The 17,202-nt window shown below is 56.6% G+C and overlaps 1 protein-coding gene across 1 annotated transcript; it reads left to right on the forward strand.

Annotated features, from left to right (window-relative positions):
- Positions 1-2,616: 2,616 nt before the first annotated feature.
- On the forward strand, positions 2,617-10,382 carry LOC140366856 (unconventional myosin-Id-like; the record flags this gene model as incomplete). The annotated part of the gene is made up of 2 exons (XM_072453041.1): positions 2,617-2,868; positions 10,174-10,382. Coding segments are annotated over exons 1-2 (304 nt in total), but the record flags the coding sequence as incomplete, so codon positions are not given.
- Between the last annotated feature and the right edge of the window lie 6,820 nt (positions 10,383-17,202).

The raw sequence follows: 17,202 nt of genomic DNA on the forward strand, positions 1-17,202 counted from the left end.
TGTATTTGGGCCTCAGGACTCTGTATTCGGGCCTCAGGACTCTGTGTTTGGGCCTCAGGACTCTGTGTTTGGGCCTCAGGACTCTGTATTCGGGCCTCAGGACTCTGTATTCGGGCCTCAGGACTCTGTATTTGGGCCTCAGGACTCTGTATTCGGGCCTCAGGACTCTGTATTTGGGCCTCAGGACTCTGTATTTGGGCCTCAGGACTCTGTATTCGGGCCTCAGGACTCTGTATTCGGGCCTCAGGACTCTGTATTTGGGCCTCAGGACTCTGTATTCGGGCCTCAGGACTCTGTATTTGGGCCTCAGGACTCTGTATTCGGGCCTCAGGACTCTGTGTTTGGGCCTCAGGACTCTGTATTCGGGCCTCAGGACTCTGTATTCGGGCCTCAGGACTCTGTATTCGGGCCTCAGGACTCTGTATTCGGGCCTCAGGACTCTGTATTTGGGCCTCAGGACTCTGTATTCGGGCCTCAGGACTCTGTATTTGGGCCTCAGGACTCTGTATTCGGGCCTCAGAACTCCTGCCATGGACACAAACAGCAGCTCTCTGGAGCCCTCTGCTGGCAACAGTGAAAAAGTCGCTCACAAAGAAATGGATGACACAAAATGCACTAACGACATTAAACTGGACATTTGTAACATGTTTAAAATTACATTCGGACTTAACCTGAAAATTGATACATTTAACAGACTTTGGATAAAATGGGACATTTTTGGGTTTTGTGTGCTATAATTTTAAATTATTTGTTGGATGTGTGTTTATTTTTATATGTTTCAAAAAATAGTGGTGGGAGGAAGTCTGACTCTGTCACAGATCTTTGTCTGTGACTCAGAACGATCAAATGTTTCTTTTGTTAAACACGCCACCGCAAAAAGGCAATTTATTTGTAGCACATTTCACCTGACTCTGGCACCAGCAGGAGGCCGCTCCATGTTTAGTCCTGACTCTGGCACCAGCAGGAGGCCAGTCCATGTTTAGTCCTGACTCTGGCACCAGCAGGAGGCCAGGCCATGTTTAGTCCTGACTCTGGCACCAGCAGGAGGCCGGTCCATGTTTAGTCCTGACTCTGGCACCAGCAGGAGGCCGGTCCATGTTTAGTCCTGACTCTGGCACCAGCAGGAGGCCAGTCCATGTTTAGTCCTGACTCTGGCACCAGCAGGAGGCCGGTCCATGTTTAGTCCTGACTCTGGCACCAGCAGGAGGCCGGTCCATGTTTAGTCCTGACTCTGGCACCAGCAGGAGGCCGGTCCATGTTTAGTCCTGACTCTGGCACCAGCAGGAGGCCGGTCCATGTTTAGTCCTGACTCTGGCACCAGCAGGAGGCCGCTCCATGTTTAGTCCTGACTCTGGCACCAGCAGGAGGCCGGTCCATGTTTAGTCCTGACTCTGGCACCAGCAGGAGGCCGCTCCATGTTTAGTCCTGACTCTGGCACCAGCAGGAGGCCGCTCCATGTCAAAAGAGAAATGATCAAACAGAGCAGCATCGACCACATTGACATTTGAAATATTTAACCCCTTTGTAATTATGAGATCTAGAGTGTGCCCTCTGCTGTGGGTGTGGCCACTCTGTTGTGGGTGGGGCCTCTGCTGTGGGTGTGGCCACTCTGTTGTGGGTGGGGCCTCTGCTGTGGGTAGGGCCACTCTGTTGTGGGTGTGGCCACTCTGCTGTGGGTGGGGCCACTCTGCTGTGGGTGTGGCCATTCTGCTGTAGGTGTGGGCACTCTGTTGTGGGTGGGGCCACTCTGCTGTGGGTGTGGCCATTCTGCTGTAGGTGTGGGCACTCTGTTGTGGGTGGGGCCTCTGCTGTGGGTGGGGCCACTCACATGCTGAGTAAGACTGAAGGTTTCAAGGACAACATTAAGCTCTTTAGCGTTTCTGTCACAAAAATGATCCACATGAACATTAAAATCACCTGTAACCACCAACCACGTTGTCAGTGCTGGAGAGGATGAGACTGTTTTAGCTCCATTTTAAAGGAGACATACTCAAATGATGAAAACACCCCAAAAGACAACCTGCGAGTCATTATTTCATCCCTAAAGACAGCACAGACTCCGCCCCTTTTTTGTTTTCTCGTGTTTCAGATTCAAACTTAAAGTTGGTGGAGCAGATTCTATCAGAACTACATTTCTTATGTTTTTCTCAAGCCATGTTTCAGTTAAAAACATTAAATTATAAGAAGAAATAAAATGATTAATTAAGACGATTTGTTACATTAGGATCTGACATTTAGCACGAGTTCCAGTGAAACTGGGCTTTATCTTTTCACAGAATATGAATCACATTTCTCAGATTGGGCCTGACTCGCATTTTGTTTCCCCATCTGTGTGATGTGACACAGACTTACACTGAATCTGAACGACATCTGAAGATAAAATAGTGCGTCCTGAACTTCACGTCTCTCCTCCTGGTTCTTCTCTCCTTCTCCAACATCTCGCTCTGTCAGTTCCTCCTCTCGTTCAGTTCCTTCTCTCGCTCAGCCTCTTTTTGAGTCGTTTTTGGGCGGGGGCCTGTTAAACCACGCCCCCCGGAGCGAGACCACGCCCTCAGCTCAACTTCCCCGCCAACGCTTGTGCTCCTTCCTCTTCTCGCAGCAGAACGAGCAGCAGCAGTGACAGAGCGAGCGCGAGGAGGAGAAGAGCGAGCGCGAGGAGGAGAAGAGCGAGCGCGAGGAGGAGAAGAGCGAGCGCGAGGAGGAGAAGAGCGAGCGCGAGGAGGAACGGCACGAGGAGGAACAGCACGAGGAGGAAGAGGAGAAGAGTGAAGCCATGGCGGAGCTGGAGGGCCTGGAGTTCGGGAAGTCCGACTTCACGTTGCTGGACGAGGTCACGATGGAGCAGTTCATGGAGAACCTGAAGTTGAGGTGAGTTTGGATGGAAAGAGGTGGAGGAGGTGGAGGAGGTGGAGGAGGAGGAGGAGCTAACAGCGCTAAAGCTACAGACTGCAGAAGAAACCATGAAGAGTCAAAAAGCTATGGGAGGAAGTTCTGGTACATTCCGTTACTGAAGTGAAAGTGCAAATACAGGAGCAAAAAGAATGATCGACAGAAAGTTCTTCTTTTTCCACAGTTTGTTCTGTTACAGTTTCATCCCAAAAAGTTCATTATTTGCATCAACATTCTGCAAACATAGCGTCGTTAGAAATCTTTGCAAATGTGTAAAAGCAAAGCCCTTATAAACAAACCGAGCTCAAGAAGGACCTCAATGGAACTGTCTGTAGACCTCAGAGGAACTGTCTGTAGACCTCAGAGGAACTGTCTGTAGACCTCAATGGAACTGTCTGTAGACCTCAGAGGAACTGTCTGTAGACCTCAGAGGAACTGTCTGTAGACCTCAGAGGAACTGTCATAGGAACTGTCTGTAGACCTCAGAGACAGGAGGCACTGACTGGAGCACTGAAGGTTCCTCTGAGCACAGTGGCTTCCATCATCTGGAAATGGAAACAGTTTGGAACCTGCCAGACTCTGAGCGATCGTGGGAGACCGAGGGGCCAGTTCTCAGTTATAGGCTCCTGAAGGACAGACCAGAACCAAACGTCTCTGATGGAACAAAGACTGAAACACACGGTGGAGATGTTCTTCAGGACCATCTCCAGAGTGAAGCACAGTGGAGGCAGCACATGGTGGAGGCCTCACGCGGTGGAGGCATCACGCGGTGGAGGCCTCACGCGGTGGAGGCATCACGCGGTGGAGGCCTCACGCGGTGGAGGCCTCACGCGGTGGAGGCATCACGCGGTGGAGGCCTCACGCGGTGGAGGCATCACGCGGTGGAGGCCTCACGCGGTGGAGGCCTCACGCGGTGGAGGCATCACGCGGTGGAGGCATCACGCGGTGGAGGCCTCACGCGGTGGAGGCCTCACGCGGTGGAGGCCTCACGCGGTGGAGGCATCACGCGGTGGAGGCATCACGCGGTGGAGGCCTCACGCGGTGGAGGCATCACGCGGTGGAGGCCTCACGCGGTGGAGGCATCACGCGGTGGAGGCCTCACGCGGTGGAGGCATCACGCGGTGGAGGCATCACGCGGTGGAGGCCTCACGCGGTGGAGGCATCACGCGGTGGAGGCCTCACGCGGTGGAGGCCTCACGCGGTGGAGGCATCACGCGGTGGAGGCCTCACGCGGTGGAGGCCTCACGCGGTGGAGGCCTCACGCGGTGGAGGCATCACGCGGTGGAGGCATCACGCGGTGGAGGCCTCACGCGGTGGAGGCATCACGCGGTGGAGGCATCACGCGGTGGAGGCCTCACGCGGTGGAGGCCTCACGCGGTGGAGGCATCACGCGGTGGAGGCATCACGCGGTGGAGGCCTCACGCGGTGGAGGCATCACGCGGTGGAGGCCTCACGCGGTGGAGGCATCACGCGGTGGAGGCCTCACGCGGTGGAGGCATCACGCGGTGGAGGCCTCACGCGGTGGAGGCATCACACGGTGGAGGCCTCACGCGGTGGAGGCATCACGCGGTGGAGGCCTCACGCGGTGGAGGCCTCACGCGGTGGAGGCTTCACGCGGTGGAGGCCTCACGCGGTGGAGGCCTCACGCGGTGGAGGCCTCACGCGGTGGAGGCCACACGCGGTGGAGGCCTCACGCGGTGGAGGCATCACGCGGTGGAGGCCTCACGCGGTGGAGGCATCACGCGGTGGAGGCATCACGCGGTGGAGGCCTCACGCGGTGGAGGCATCACGCGGTGGAGGCATCACGCGGTGGAGGCCTCACGCGGTGGAGGCCTCACGCGGTGGAGGCATCACGCGGTGGAGGCCTCACGCGGTGGAGGCCTCACGCGGTGGAGGCATCACGCGGTGGAGGCCTCACGCGGTGGAGGCCTCACGCGGTGGAGGCCTCACGCGGTGGAGGTCTCACGCGGTGGAGGCCTCACGCGGTGGAGGCCTCACGCGGTGGAGGCCACACGCGGTGGAGGCCACACGCGGTGGAGGCCTCACGCGGTGGAGGCCTCACGCGGTGGAGGCATCACGCGGTGGAGGCATCACGCGGTGGAGGCCTCACGCGGTGGAGGCATCACGCGGTGGAGGCATCACGCGGTGGAGGCCTCACGCGGTGGAGGCATCACGCGGTGGAGGCCTCACGCGGTGGAGGCATCACGCGGTGGAGGCCTCACGCGGTGGAGGCCTCACGCGGTGGAGGCATCACGCGGTGGAGGCCTCACGCGGTGGAGGCATCACGCGGTGGAGGCCTCACGCGGTGGAGGCATCACGCGGTGGAGGCCACACGCGGTGGAGGCCTCACGCGGTGGAGGCATCACGCGGTGGAGGCCTCACGCGGTGGAGGCATCACGCGGTGGAGGCCTCACGCGGTGGAGGCATCACGCGGTGGAGGCATCACGCGGTGGAGGCATCACGCGGTGGAGGCCTCACGCGGTGGAGGCCTCACGCGGTGGAGGCATCACGCGGTGGAGGCCTCACGCGGTGGAGGCATCACGCGGTGGAGGCATCACGCGGTGGAGGCCTCACGCGGTGGAGGCATCACGCGGTGGAGGCCTCACGCGGTGGAGGCATCACGCGGTGGAGGCCTCACGCGGTGGAGGCATCACGCGGTGGAGGCATCACGCGGTGGAGGCATCACGCGGTGGAGGCCTCACGCGGTGGAGGCCTCACGCGGTGGAGGCATCACGCGGTGGAGGCCTAACGCGGTGGAGGCCTCACGCGGTGGAGGCATCACGCGGTGGAGGCCTCACGCGGTGGAGGCATCACGCGGTGGAGGCATCACGCGGTGGAGGCCTCACGCGGTGGAGGCATCACGCGGTGGAGGCCTCACGCGGTGGAGGCATCACGCGGTGGAGGCCTCACGCGGTGGAGGCATCACGCGGTGGAGGCCTCACGCGGTGGAGGCCTCACGCGGTGGAGGCCTCACGCGGTGGAGGCCTCACGCGGTGGAGGCATCACGCGGTGGAGGCCTCACGCGGTGGAGGCATCACGCGGTGGAGGCATCACGCGGTGGAGGCCTCACGCGGTGGAGGCATCACGCGGTGGAGGCCTCACGCGGTGGAGGCATCACGCGGTGGAGGCCTCACGCGGTGGAGGCATCACGCGGTGGAGGCCTCACGCGGTGGAGGCCTCACGCGGTGGAGGCCTCACGCGGTGGAGGCCACACGCGGTGGAGGCCTCACGCGGTGGAGGCATCACGCGGTGGAGGCATCACGCGGTGGAGGCCTCACGCGGTGGAGGCCTCACGCGGTGGAGGCCTCACGCGGTGGAGGCATCACGCGGTGGAGGCCTCACGCGGTGGAGGCATCACGCGGTGGAGGCATCACGCGGTGGAGGCCTCACGCGGTGGAGGCCTCACGCGGTGGAGGCATCACGCGGTGGAGGCCTCACGCGGTGGAGGCCTCACGCGGTGGAGGCATCACGCGGTGGAGGCCTCACGCGGTGGAGGCCTCACGCGGTGGAGGCCTCACGCGGTGGAGGCCTCACGCGGTGGAGGCCTCACGCGGTGGAGGCCTCACGCGGTGGAGGCATCACGCGGTGGAGGCCTCACGCGGTGGAGGCCTCACGCGGTGGAGGCCTCACGCGGTGGAGGCCTCACGCGGTGGAGGCCTCACGCGGTGGAGGCATCACGCGGTGGAGGCCTCACGCGGTGGAGGCCTCACGCGGTGGAGGCCTCACGCGGTGGAGGCCTCACGCGGTGGAGGCCTCACGCGGTGGAGGCATCACGCGGTGGAGGCCTCACGCGGTGGAGGCCTCACGCGGTGGAGGCCTCACGCGGTGGAGGCATCACGCCGTGAATGAGGAAAAACACCAGTGATAATAACGAGAGTTTGGGGTGGTTTTAATCTCATGTGAACGACGCTCTTCATTCAGAACATCACGAGCTGCAGCCGAGTCGTTCATAACCTTTGCCTCATTAGTTATATATTAATGTACAGTAACCGTACGTCTGTATCTGACCGCGGCGTGTTCTGGTCAGTGGTTAGACTCTTTACGGGAAGTCTTCAGTTCTGTTTTTAGAAGTCGCCGTCTCAGCGCAATCACCGATTTGTACAGCGGCGTTTCGTTTCCCTCTGATGCAACTCTGTCTCCAACACTTCAAACCCGACTTCAGTACTGAGGAATCGTCTCCATACCGATGTCGATACCGATGTCGAAACAGAAACGCTCGTTTATGATCCACAAAATTATGTTCACGATGTTCTAATCCTCCAGCGAAACACAACGTCCAGCGAAACACAACGTCCAGTGAAACACAACGTCCAGTGAAACACAACGTCCAGCGAAACACAACGTCCAGCAGAACACAACGTCCAGCAGAACACAACGTCCAGCGAAACACAACGTCCAGCAGAACACAACGTCCAGCAGAACACAACGTCCAGCGAAACACAACGTCCAGCGAAACACAACGTCCAGCAGAACACAACGTCCAGCAGAACACAACGTCCAGCGAAACACAACGTCCAGCAGAACACAACGTCCAGCGAAACACAACGTCCAGCGAAACACAACGTCCAGCAGAACACAACGTCCAGCGGAACACAACGTCCAGCGAAACACAACGTCCAGCGAAACACAACGTCCAGTGAAACACAACGTCCAGCGAAACACAACGTCCAGCAGAACACAACGTCCAGCGAAACACAACGTCCAGCGAAACACAACGTCCAGCAGAACACAACGTCCAGCAGAACACAACGTCCAGCGAAACACAACGTCCAGCGAAACACAACGTCCAGCAGAACACAACGTCCAGCAGAACACAACGTCCAGCAGAACACAACGTACAGCGAAACACAACGTCCAGCAGAACACAACGTCCAGCGAAACACAACGTCCAGTGAAACACAACGTCCAGCGAAACACAACGTCCAGCGAAACACAACGTCCAGCAGAACACAACGTCCAGTGAAACAAAACGTCCAGCAGAACACAACGTCCAGCGAAACACAACGTCCAGCGAAACACAACGTCCAGCGAAACACAACGTCCAGCAGAACACAACGTCCAGTGAACAAAACGTCCAGCAGAACACAACGTCCAGCGAAACACAACGTCCAGCGAAACACAACGTCCAGCGAAACACAACGTCCAGCAGAACACAACGTCCAGCGAAACACAACGTCCAGCAGAACACAACGTCCAGTGGAACACAACGTCCAGCAGAACACAACGTCCAGCAGAACACAACGTCCAGCGAAACACAACGTCCAGCGAAACACAACGTCCAGCAGAACACAACGTCCAGCAGAACACAACGTCCAGCGGAACACAACGTCCAGCAGAACACAACGTCCAGCGAAACACAACGTCCAGCGAAACACAACGTCCAGCGAAACACAACGTCCAGCAGAACACAACGTCCAGCAGAACACAACGTCCAGCAGAACACAACGTCCAGCGAAACACAACGTCCAGCAGAACACAACGTCCAGCGAAACACAACGTCCAGCAGAACACAACGTCCAGCGAAACACAACGCCCAGCGAAACACAACGTCCAGCGAAACACAACGTCCAGCGGAACACAACGTCCAGCGGAACACAACGTCCAGCAGAACACAACGTCCAGCGGAACACAACGTCCAGCGAAACACAACGTCCAGCGAAACACAACGTCCAGCGAAACACAACGTCCAGCAGAACACAACGTCCAGTGGAACACAACGTCCAGCAGAACACAACGTCCAGCAGAACACAACGTCCAGCGAAACACAACGTCCAGCAGAACACAACGTCCAGCGAAACACAACGTCCAGCAGAACACAACGTCCAGCGAAACACAACGTCCAGCGAAACACAACGTCCAGCGAAACACAACGTCCAGCGAAACACAACGTCCAGCAGAACACAACGTCCAGCAGAACACAACGTCCAGCGAAACACAACGTCCAGCGAAACACAACGTCCAGCAGAACACAACGTCCAGCGAAACACAACGTCCAGCGGAGGACGAGTAGGAAAAGTGCTTATGTCACAAACAGAATGAGGAAATCTAAAATTGAAAAAATAAAAATAGGGCTAATTCTTCACATCATAAATATGTCAAATATGGAGTGAACGTTTGATCAGAAATACACAAATACTTCTGTCATGAAGCGAGTACATGAAGTATTCAGTGATGAGAGTTTTTCAAGTTCACTGTGGAGCTTTTCTGCTGGAGGGTCTGGCACGTCCTGGTTTCCATGGCGACGTAGTCTTGGGTTTCAGCTTTAGCTTCAGGACTTTTGCCCATTCAAAAGACACAGCATTTTGTTTTGATTCGTCATGACAACCGGGCTGGGTTTTCATCCCAACGGACTGAAAGTGTCAGAGTTTGTCATTAAACACGTCCATCACCATGGAGACGAGCAGCTGTGTGTGTCGTCACCATGGAGACGAGCAGCTGTGTGTGTGTCGTCACCATGGAGACGAGCAGCTGTGTGTGTGTCGTCACCATGGAGACGAGCAGCTGTGTGTGTCGTCACCATGGAGACGAGCAGCTGTGTGTGTCGTCACCATGGAGACGAGCAGCTGTGTGTGTGTCGTCACCATGGAGACGAGCAGCTGTGTGTGTCGTCACCATGGAGACGAGCAGCTGGGTGTGTGTCGTCACCATGGAGACGAGCAGCTGGGTGTGTGTCGTCACCATGGAGACGAGCAGCTGTGTGTGTCGTCACCATGGAGACGAGCAGCTGTGTGTGTGTCGTCACCATGGAGACGAGCAGCTGTGTGTGTCGTCACCATGGAGACGAGCAGCTGGGTGTGTTGTGTAGCTCTGGTCCGTGGTGAAATGAGTTTAGAGCTCATAGTTTAGAGCTCACATGTTAGAGCTCAATTCACCCTCCTCTCGTTTCTCAATCCTCCATGCTTGACACACGTCTTACTCAAGCGGCCTTCTCCATGACGACCTCTGACCGCACTCTCACTTCCTGTCGGGTGGAGGCGGAGCACGTGTCATTTCCTGTTCTGAACCTGATCAAATATGGGCGCGTGTCACTCTGATGTGAGCCCAGGACAGACTTAAAGGTGCAGTATACAGTCTTAAAGGTGCAGTATGTAAGTGTTCAGGCGGAGCGTGACACAAAACACACAACTACACAACTACACAACTACACAACCGTTATGACGATGGTTGAGTCCCAAAGTAAAACCAGAATTAAAGCAGAAACACATTTGTACTGGGTTCATCTGAGTCTTGCTTTATCACTGATCGTTAAACGAACACGCTTCACATTCTCATGGCGTGTTTCAGGTTCGAGAAGGGGCGGACCTACACCTTCATCGGCGAGGTGGTGGTCTCGGTCAATCCGTACAGAGAGATGGACATTTACGGCCCGGACACGATCGAGGCGTACCGAGGCCGCGAACTCTACGAGAACCCCCCCCACCTTTACTCCGTGTCCGACGCCGCCTACAAGGCCATGAAGAGGCGGGCCAAGGACACGTGCATCGTCATATCAGGTAATAGACACGTGCGTCGTCACATCAGGCGATAGACACGTGCGTCGTCACATCAGGCGATAGACACGTGCGTCGTCACATCAGGCGATAGACACGTGCGTCGTCACATCAGGCGATAGACACGTGCGTCGTCACATCGGGCGATAGACACGTGCGTCGTCACATCAGGCGATAGACACGTGCGTCGTCACATCGGGCGATAGACACGTGCGTCGTCACATCGGGCGATAGACACGTGCGTCGTCACATCGGGCGATAGACACGTGCGTCGTCACATCAGGCGATAGACACGTGCGTCGTCACATCAGGCGATAGACACGTCCGTCGTCACATCAGGCGATAGACACGTGCGTCGTCACATCGGGCGATAGACACGTGCGTCGTTATATCAGGCGATAGACACTTGCGTCGTTATATCAGGCGATAGACACTTGCGTCGTCACATCGGGCGATAGACACGTGCGTCGTTATATCAGGCGATAGACACTTGCGTCGTCACATCGGGCGATAGACACGTGCGTCGTTATATCAGGCGATAGACACGTGCGTCGTCACATCGGGCGATAGACACGTGCGTCGTTATATCAGGCGATAGACACGTGCGTCGTTATATCAGGCGATAGACACGTGCATCGTCACATCAGGCGATAGACACGTGCGTCGTTATATCAGGCGATAGACACGTGCATCGTCACATCAGGCGATAGACACGTGCGTCGTCACATCAGGCGATAGACACGTGCGTCGTCACATCGGGCGATAGACACGTGCGTCGTTATATCAGGCGATAGACACGTGCATCGTCACATCAGGCGATAGACACGTGCGTCGTCACATCAGGCGATAGACACTTGCGTCGTCACATCGGGCGATAGACACGTGCGTCGTTATATCAGGCGATAGACACGTGCGTCGTCACATCAGGCGATAGACACTTGCGTCGTCACATCAGGCGATAGACACGTGCGTCGTCACATCGGGCGATAGACACGTGCGTCGTTATATCAGGCGATAGACACGTGCGTCGTCACATCGGGCGATAGACACGTGCGTCGTCACATCGGGCGATAGACACGTGCGTCGTCACATCGGGCGATAGACACGTGCGTCGTCACATCAGGCGATAGACACGTGCGTCGTCACATCAGGCGATAGACACGTGCGTCGTCACATCGGGCGATAGACACGTGCGTCGTCACATCAGGCGATAGACACGTGCGTCGTTACATCGGGCGATAGACACGTGCGTCGTCACATCAGGCGATAGACACGTGCGTCGTCACATCAGGCGATAGACACGTGCGTCGTCACATCGGGCGATAGACACGTGCGTCGTCACATCAGGCGATAGACACGTGCGTCGTCACATCAGGCGATAGACACGTGCGTCGTCACATCAGGCGATAGACACGTGCGTCGTCACATCAGGCGATAGACACGTGCGTCGTCACATCGGGCGATAGACACGTGCGTCGTCACATCAGGCGATAGACACGTGCGTCGTTACATCGGGCGATAGACACGTGCGTCGTCACATCAGGCGATAGACACGTGCGTCGTCACATCGGGCGATAGACACGTGCGTCGTCACATCGGGCGATAGACACGTGCGTCGTCACATCAGGCGATAGACACGTGCGTCGTCACATCGGGCGATAGACACGTGCGTCGTCACATCAGGCGATAGACACGTGCGTCGTTATATCAGGCGATAGACACGTGCGTCGTCACATCAGGCGATAGACACGTGCGTCGTTATATCAGGCGATAGACACGTGCGTCGTCACATCAGGCGATAGACACGTGCGTCGTCACATCGGGCGATAGACACGTGCGTCGTTATATCAGGCGATAGACACGTGCGTCGTCACATCGGGCGATAGACACGTGCGTCGTTATATCAGGCGATAGACACGTGCGTCGTCACATCGGGCGATAGACACGTGCGTCGTCACATCGGGCGATAGACACGTGCGTCGTTATATCAGGCGATAGACACGTGCGTCGTTATATCAGGCGATAGACACGTGCATCGTCACATCAGGCGATAGACACGTGCGTCGTTATATCAGGCGATAGACACGTGCATCGTCACATCAGGCGATAGACACGTGCGTCGTCACATCAGGCGATAGACACGTGCGTCGTCACATCGGGCGATAGACACGTGCGTCGTCACATCGGGCGATAGACACGTGCGTCGTTATATCAGGCGATAGACACGTGCGTCGTCACATCAGGCGATAGACACTTGCGTCGTCACATCGGGCGATAGACACGTGCGTCGTTATATCAGGCGATAGACACGTGCGTCGTCACATCAGGCGATAGACACTTGCGTCGTCACATCAGGCGATAGACACGTGCGTCGTCACATCGGGCGATAGACACGTGCGTCGTTATATCAGGCGATAGACACGTGCGTCGTCACATCAGGCGATAGACACGTGCGTCGTTATATCAGGCGATAGACACTTGCGTCGTCACATCGGGCGATAGACACGTGCGTCGTTATATCAGGCGATAGACACGTGCGTCGTCACATCGGGCGATAGACACGTGCGTCGTTATATCAGGCGATAGACATGTGCGTCGTCACATCGGGCGATAGACATGTGCGTCGTCACATCGGGCGATAGACACGTGCGTCGTCACATCGGGCGATAGACACGTGCGTCGTCACATCAGGCGATAGACACTTGCGTCGTCACATCGGGCGATAGACACATGCGTCGTTATATCAGGCGATAGACACGTGCGTCGTTATATCAGGCGATAGACACGTGCGTCGTCACATCAGGCGATAGACACGTGCGTCGTCACATCAGGCGATAGACACGTGCGTCGTCACATCAGGCGATAGACACGTGCGTCGTCACATCGGGCGATAGACACGTGCGTCGTCACATCGGGCGATAGACACGTGCGTCGTCACATCGGGCGATAGACACGTGCGTCGTCACATCAGGCGATAGACACGTGCGTCGTCACATCAGGCGATAGACACGTCCGTCGTCACATCAGGCGATAGACACGTGCGTCGTCACATCAGGCGATAGACACGTGCGTCGTCACATCGGGCGATAGACACGTGCGTCGTCACATCAGGCGATAGACACGTGCGTCGTTATATCAGGCGATAGACACTTGCGTCGTCACATCGGGCGATAGACACGTGCGTCGTTATATCAGGCGATAGACACGTGCGTCGTCACATCAGGCGATAGACACGTGCGTCGTCACATCAGGCGATAGACACTTGCGTCGTCACATCGGGCGATAGACACGTGCGTCGTCACGTCGGGCGATAGACACGTGCGTCGTCACATCAGGCGATAGACACGTGCGTCGTCACATCAGGCGATAGACACGTGCGTCGTTATATCAGGCGATAGACACTTGCGTCGTCACATCGGGCGATAGACACGTGCGTCGTTATATCAGGCGATAGACACGTGCGTCGTCACATCAGGCGATAGACACTTGCGTCGTCACATCGGGCGATAGACACGTGCGTCGTTATATCAGGCGATAGACACTTGCGTCGTCACATCGGGCGATAGACACGTGCGTCGTTATATCAGGCGATAGACACGTGCGTCGTCACATCGGGCGATAGACACGTGCGTCGTTATATCAGGCGATAGACACGTGCGTCGTTATATCAGGCGATAGACACGTGCATCGTCACATCAGGCGATAGACACGTGCGTCGTTATATCAGGCGATAGACACGTGCATCGTCACATCAGGCGATAGACACGTGCGTCGTCACATCAGGCGATAGACACGTGCGTCGTCACATCGGGCGATAGACACGTGCGTCGTCACATCGGGCGATAGACACGTGCGTCGTTATATCAGGCGATAGACACGTGCGTCGTCACATCGGGCGATAGACACGTGCGTCGTTATATCAGGCGATAGACACTTGCGTCGTCACATCGGGCGATAGACACGTGCATCGTTATATCAGGCGATAGACACGTGCGTCGTCACATCGGGCGATAGACACGTGCGTCGTTATATCAGGCGATAGACACGTGCGTCGTCACATCGGGCGATAGACACGTGCGTCGTTATATCAGGCGATAGACACGTGCGTCGTTATATCAGGCGATAGACACGTGCGTCGTCACATCGGGCGATAGACACGTGCGTCGTTATATCAGGCGATAGACACGTGCGTCGTTATATCAGGCGATAGACACGTGCGTCGTCACATCAGGCGATAGACATGTGCGTCGTTATATCAGGCGATAGACACGTGCGTCGTCACATCGGGCGATAGACACGTGCGTCGTCACATCAGGCGATAGACACGTGCGTCGTCACATCAGGCGATAGACACGTGCGTCGTCACATCGGGCGATAGACACGTGCGTCGTTATATCAGGCGATAGACACGTGCGTCGTTATATCAGGCGATAGACACGTGCATCGTCACATCAGGCGATAGACATGTGCGTCGTTATATCAGGCGATAGACACGTGCGTCGTCACATCGGGCGATAGACACGTGCGTCGTCACATCAGGCGATAGACACGTGCGTCGTCACATCAGGCGATAGACACGTGCGTCGTCACATCAGGCGATAGACACGTGCGTCGTCACATCAGGCGATAGACACGTGCGTCGTCACATCAGGCGATAGACACGTGCGTCGTCACATCAGGCGATAGACACGTGCGTCGTCACATCAGGCGATAGACACGTCCGTCGTCACATCAGGCGATAGACACGTGCGTCGTCACATCAGGCGATAGACACGTGCGTCGTCACATCGGGCGATAGACACGTGCGTCGTTATATCAGGCGATAGACACTTGCGTCGTTATATCAGGCGATAGACACTTGCGTCGTCACATCGGGCGATAGACACGTGCGTCGTTATATCAGGCGATAGACACTTGCGTCGTCACATCGGGCGATAGACACGTGCGTCGTTATATCAGGCGATAGACACGTGCGTCGTCACATCGGGCGATAGACACGTGCGTCGTCACATCGGGCGATAGACACGTGCGTCGTTATATCAGGCGATAGACACGTGCGTCGTTATATCAGGCGATAGACACGTGCATCGTCACATCAGGCGATAGACACGTGCGTCGTTATATCAGGCGATAGACACGTGCATCGTCACATCAGGCGATAGACACGTGCGTCGTCACATCAGGCGATAGACACGTGCGTCGTCACATCAGGCGATAGACACGTGCGTCGTCACATCGGGCGATAGACACGTGCGTCGTCACATCGGGCGATAGACACGTGCGTCGTTATATCAGGCGATAGACACGTGCGTCGTCACATCAGGCGATAGACACTTGCGTCGTCACATCGGGCGATAGACACGTGCGTCGTTATATCAGGCGATAGACACGTGCGTCGTCACATCAGGCGATAGACACTTGCGTCGTCACATCAGGCGATAGACACGTGCGTCGTCACATCGGGCGATAGACACGTGCGTCGTTATATCAGGCGATAGACACGTGCGTCGTCACATCGGGCGATAGACACGTGCGTCGTCACATCGGGCGATAGACACGTGCGTCGTCACATCGGGCGATAGACACGTGCGTCGTTATATCAGGCGATAGACACGTGCGTCGTTATATCAGGCGATAGACACGTGCGTCGTCACATCAGGCGATAGACACGTGCGTCGTCACATCAGGCGATAGACACGTGCGTCGTCACATCAGGCGATAGACACGTGCGTCGTCACATCGGGCGATAGACACGTGCGTCGTTATATCAGGCGATAGACACGTGCGTCGTCACATCAGGCGATAGACACGTGCGTCGTCACATCGGGCGATAGACACGTGCGTCGTCACATCGGGCGATAGACACGTGCGTCGTCACATCAGGCGATAGACACGTGCGTCGTCACATCGGGCGATAGACATGTGCGTCGTCACATCAGGCGATAGACACGTGCGTCGTCACATCGGGCGATAGACATGTGCGTCGTTATATCAGGCGATAGACATGTGCGTCGTCACATCAGGCGATAGACACGTGCGTCGTCACATCGGGCGATAGACACGTGCGTCGTCACATCAGGCGATAGACACGTGCGTCGTCACATCAGGCGATAGACACGTGCGTCGTCACATCAGGCGATAGACACGTGCGTCGTCACATCAGGCGATAGACACGTGCGTCGTCACATCGGGCGATAGACACGTGCGTCGTTATATCAGGCGATAGACACGTGCGTCGTCACATCAGGCGATAGACACTTGCGTCGTCACATCGGGCGATAGACACGTGCGTCGTTATATCAGGCGATAGACACGTGCGTCGTCACATCGGGCGATAGACACGTGCGTCGTCACATCAGGCGATAGACACGTGCGTCGTTATATCAGGCGATAGACATGTGCGTCGTCACATCGGGCGATAGACATGTGCGTCGTCACATCGGGCGATAGACACGTGCGTCGTCACATCGGGCGATAGACACGTGCGTCGTCACATCAGGCGATAGACACTTGCGTCGTCACATCGGGCGATAGACACGTGCGTCGTTATATCAGGCGATAGACACGTGCGTCGTTATATCAGGCGATAGACACGTGCGTCGTCACATCAGGCGATAGACACGTGCGTCGTCACATCAGGCGATAGACACGTGCGTCGTCACATCAGGCGATAGACACGTGCGTCGTCACATCGGGCGATAGACACGTGCGTCGTCACATCGGGCGATAGACACGTGCGTCGTCACATCAGGCGATAGACACGTGCGTCGTCACATCAGGCGATAGACACGTGCGTCGTCACATCAGGCGATAGACACGTGCG

This window comes from Eucyclogobius newberryi, unplaced genomic scaffold, assembly GCF_026437365.1.
Source record: "Eucyclogobius newberryi isolate DKJ021-1_F unplaced genomic scaffold, fEucNew1.0.hap1 SCAF_197, whole genome shotgun sequence".
Classification (NCBI taxonomy): Eukaryota; Metazoa; Chordata; class Actinopteri; order Gobiiformes; family Gobiidae; genus Eucyclogobius; species Eucyclogobius newberryi.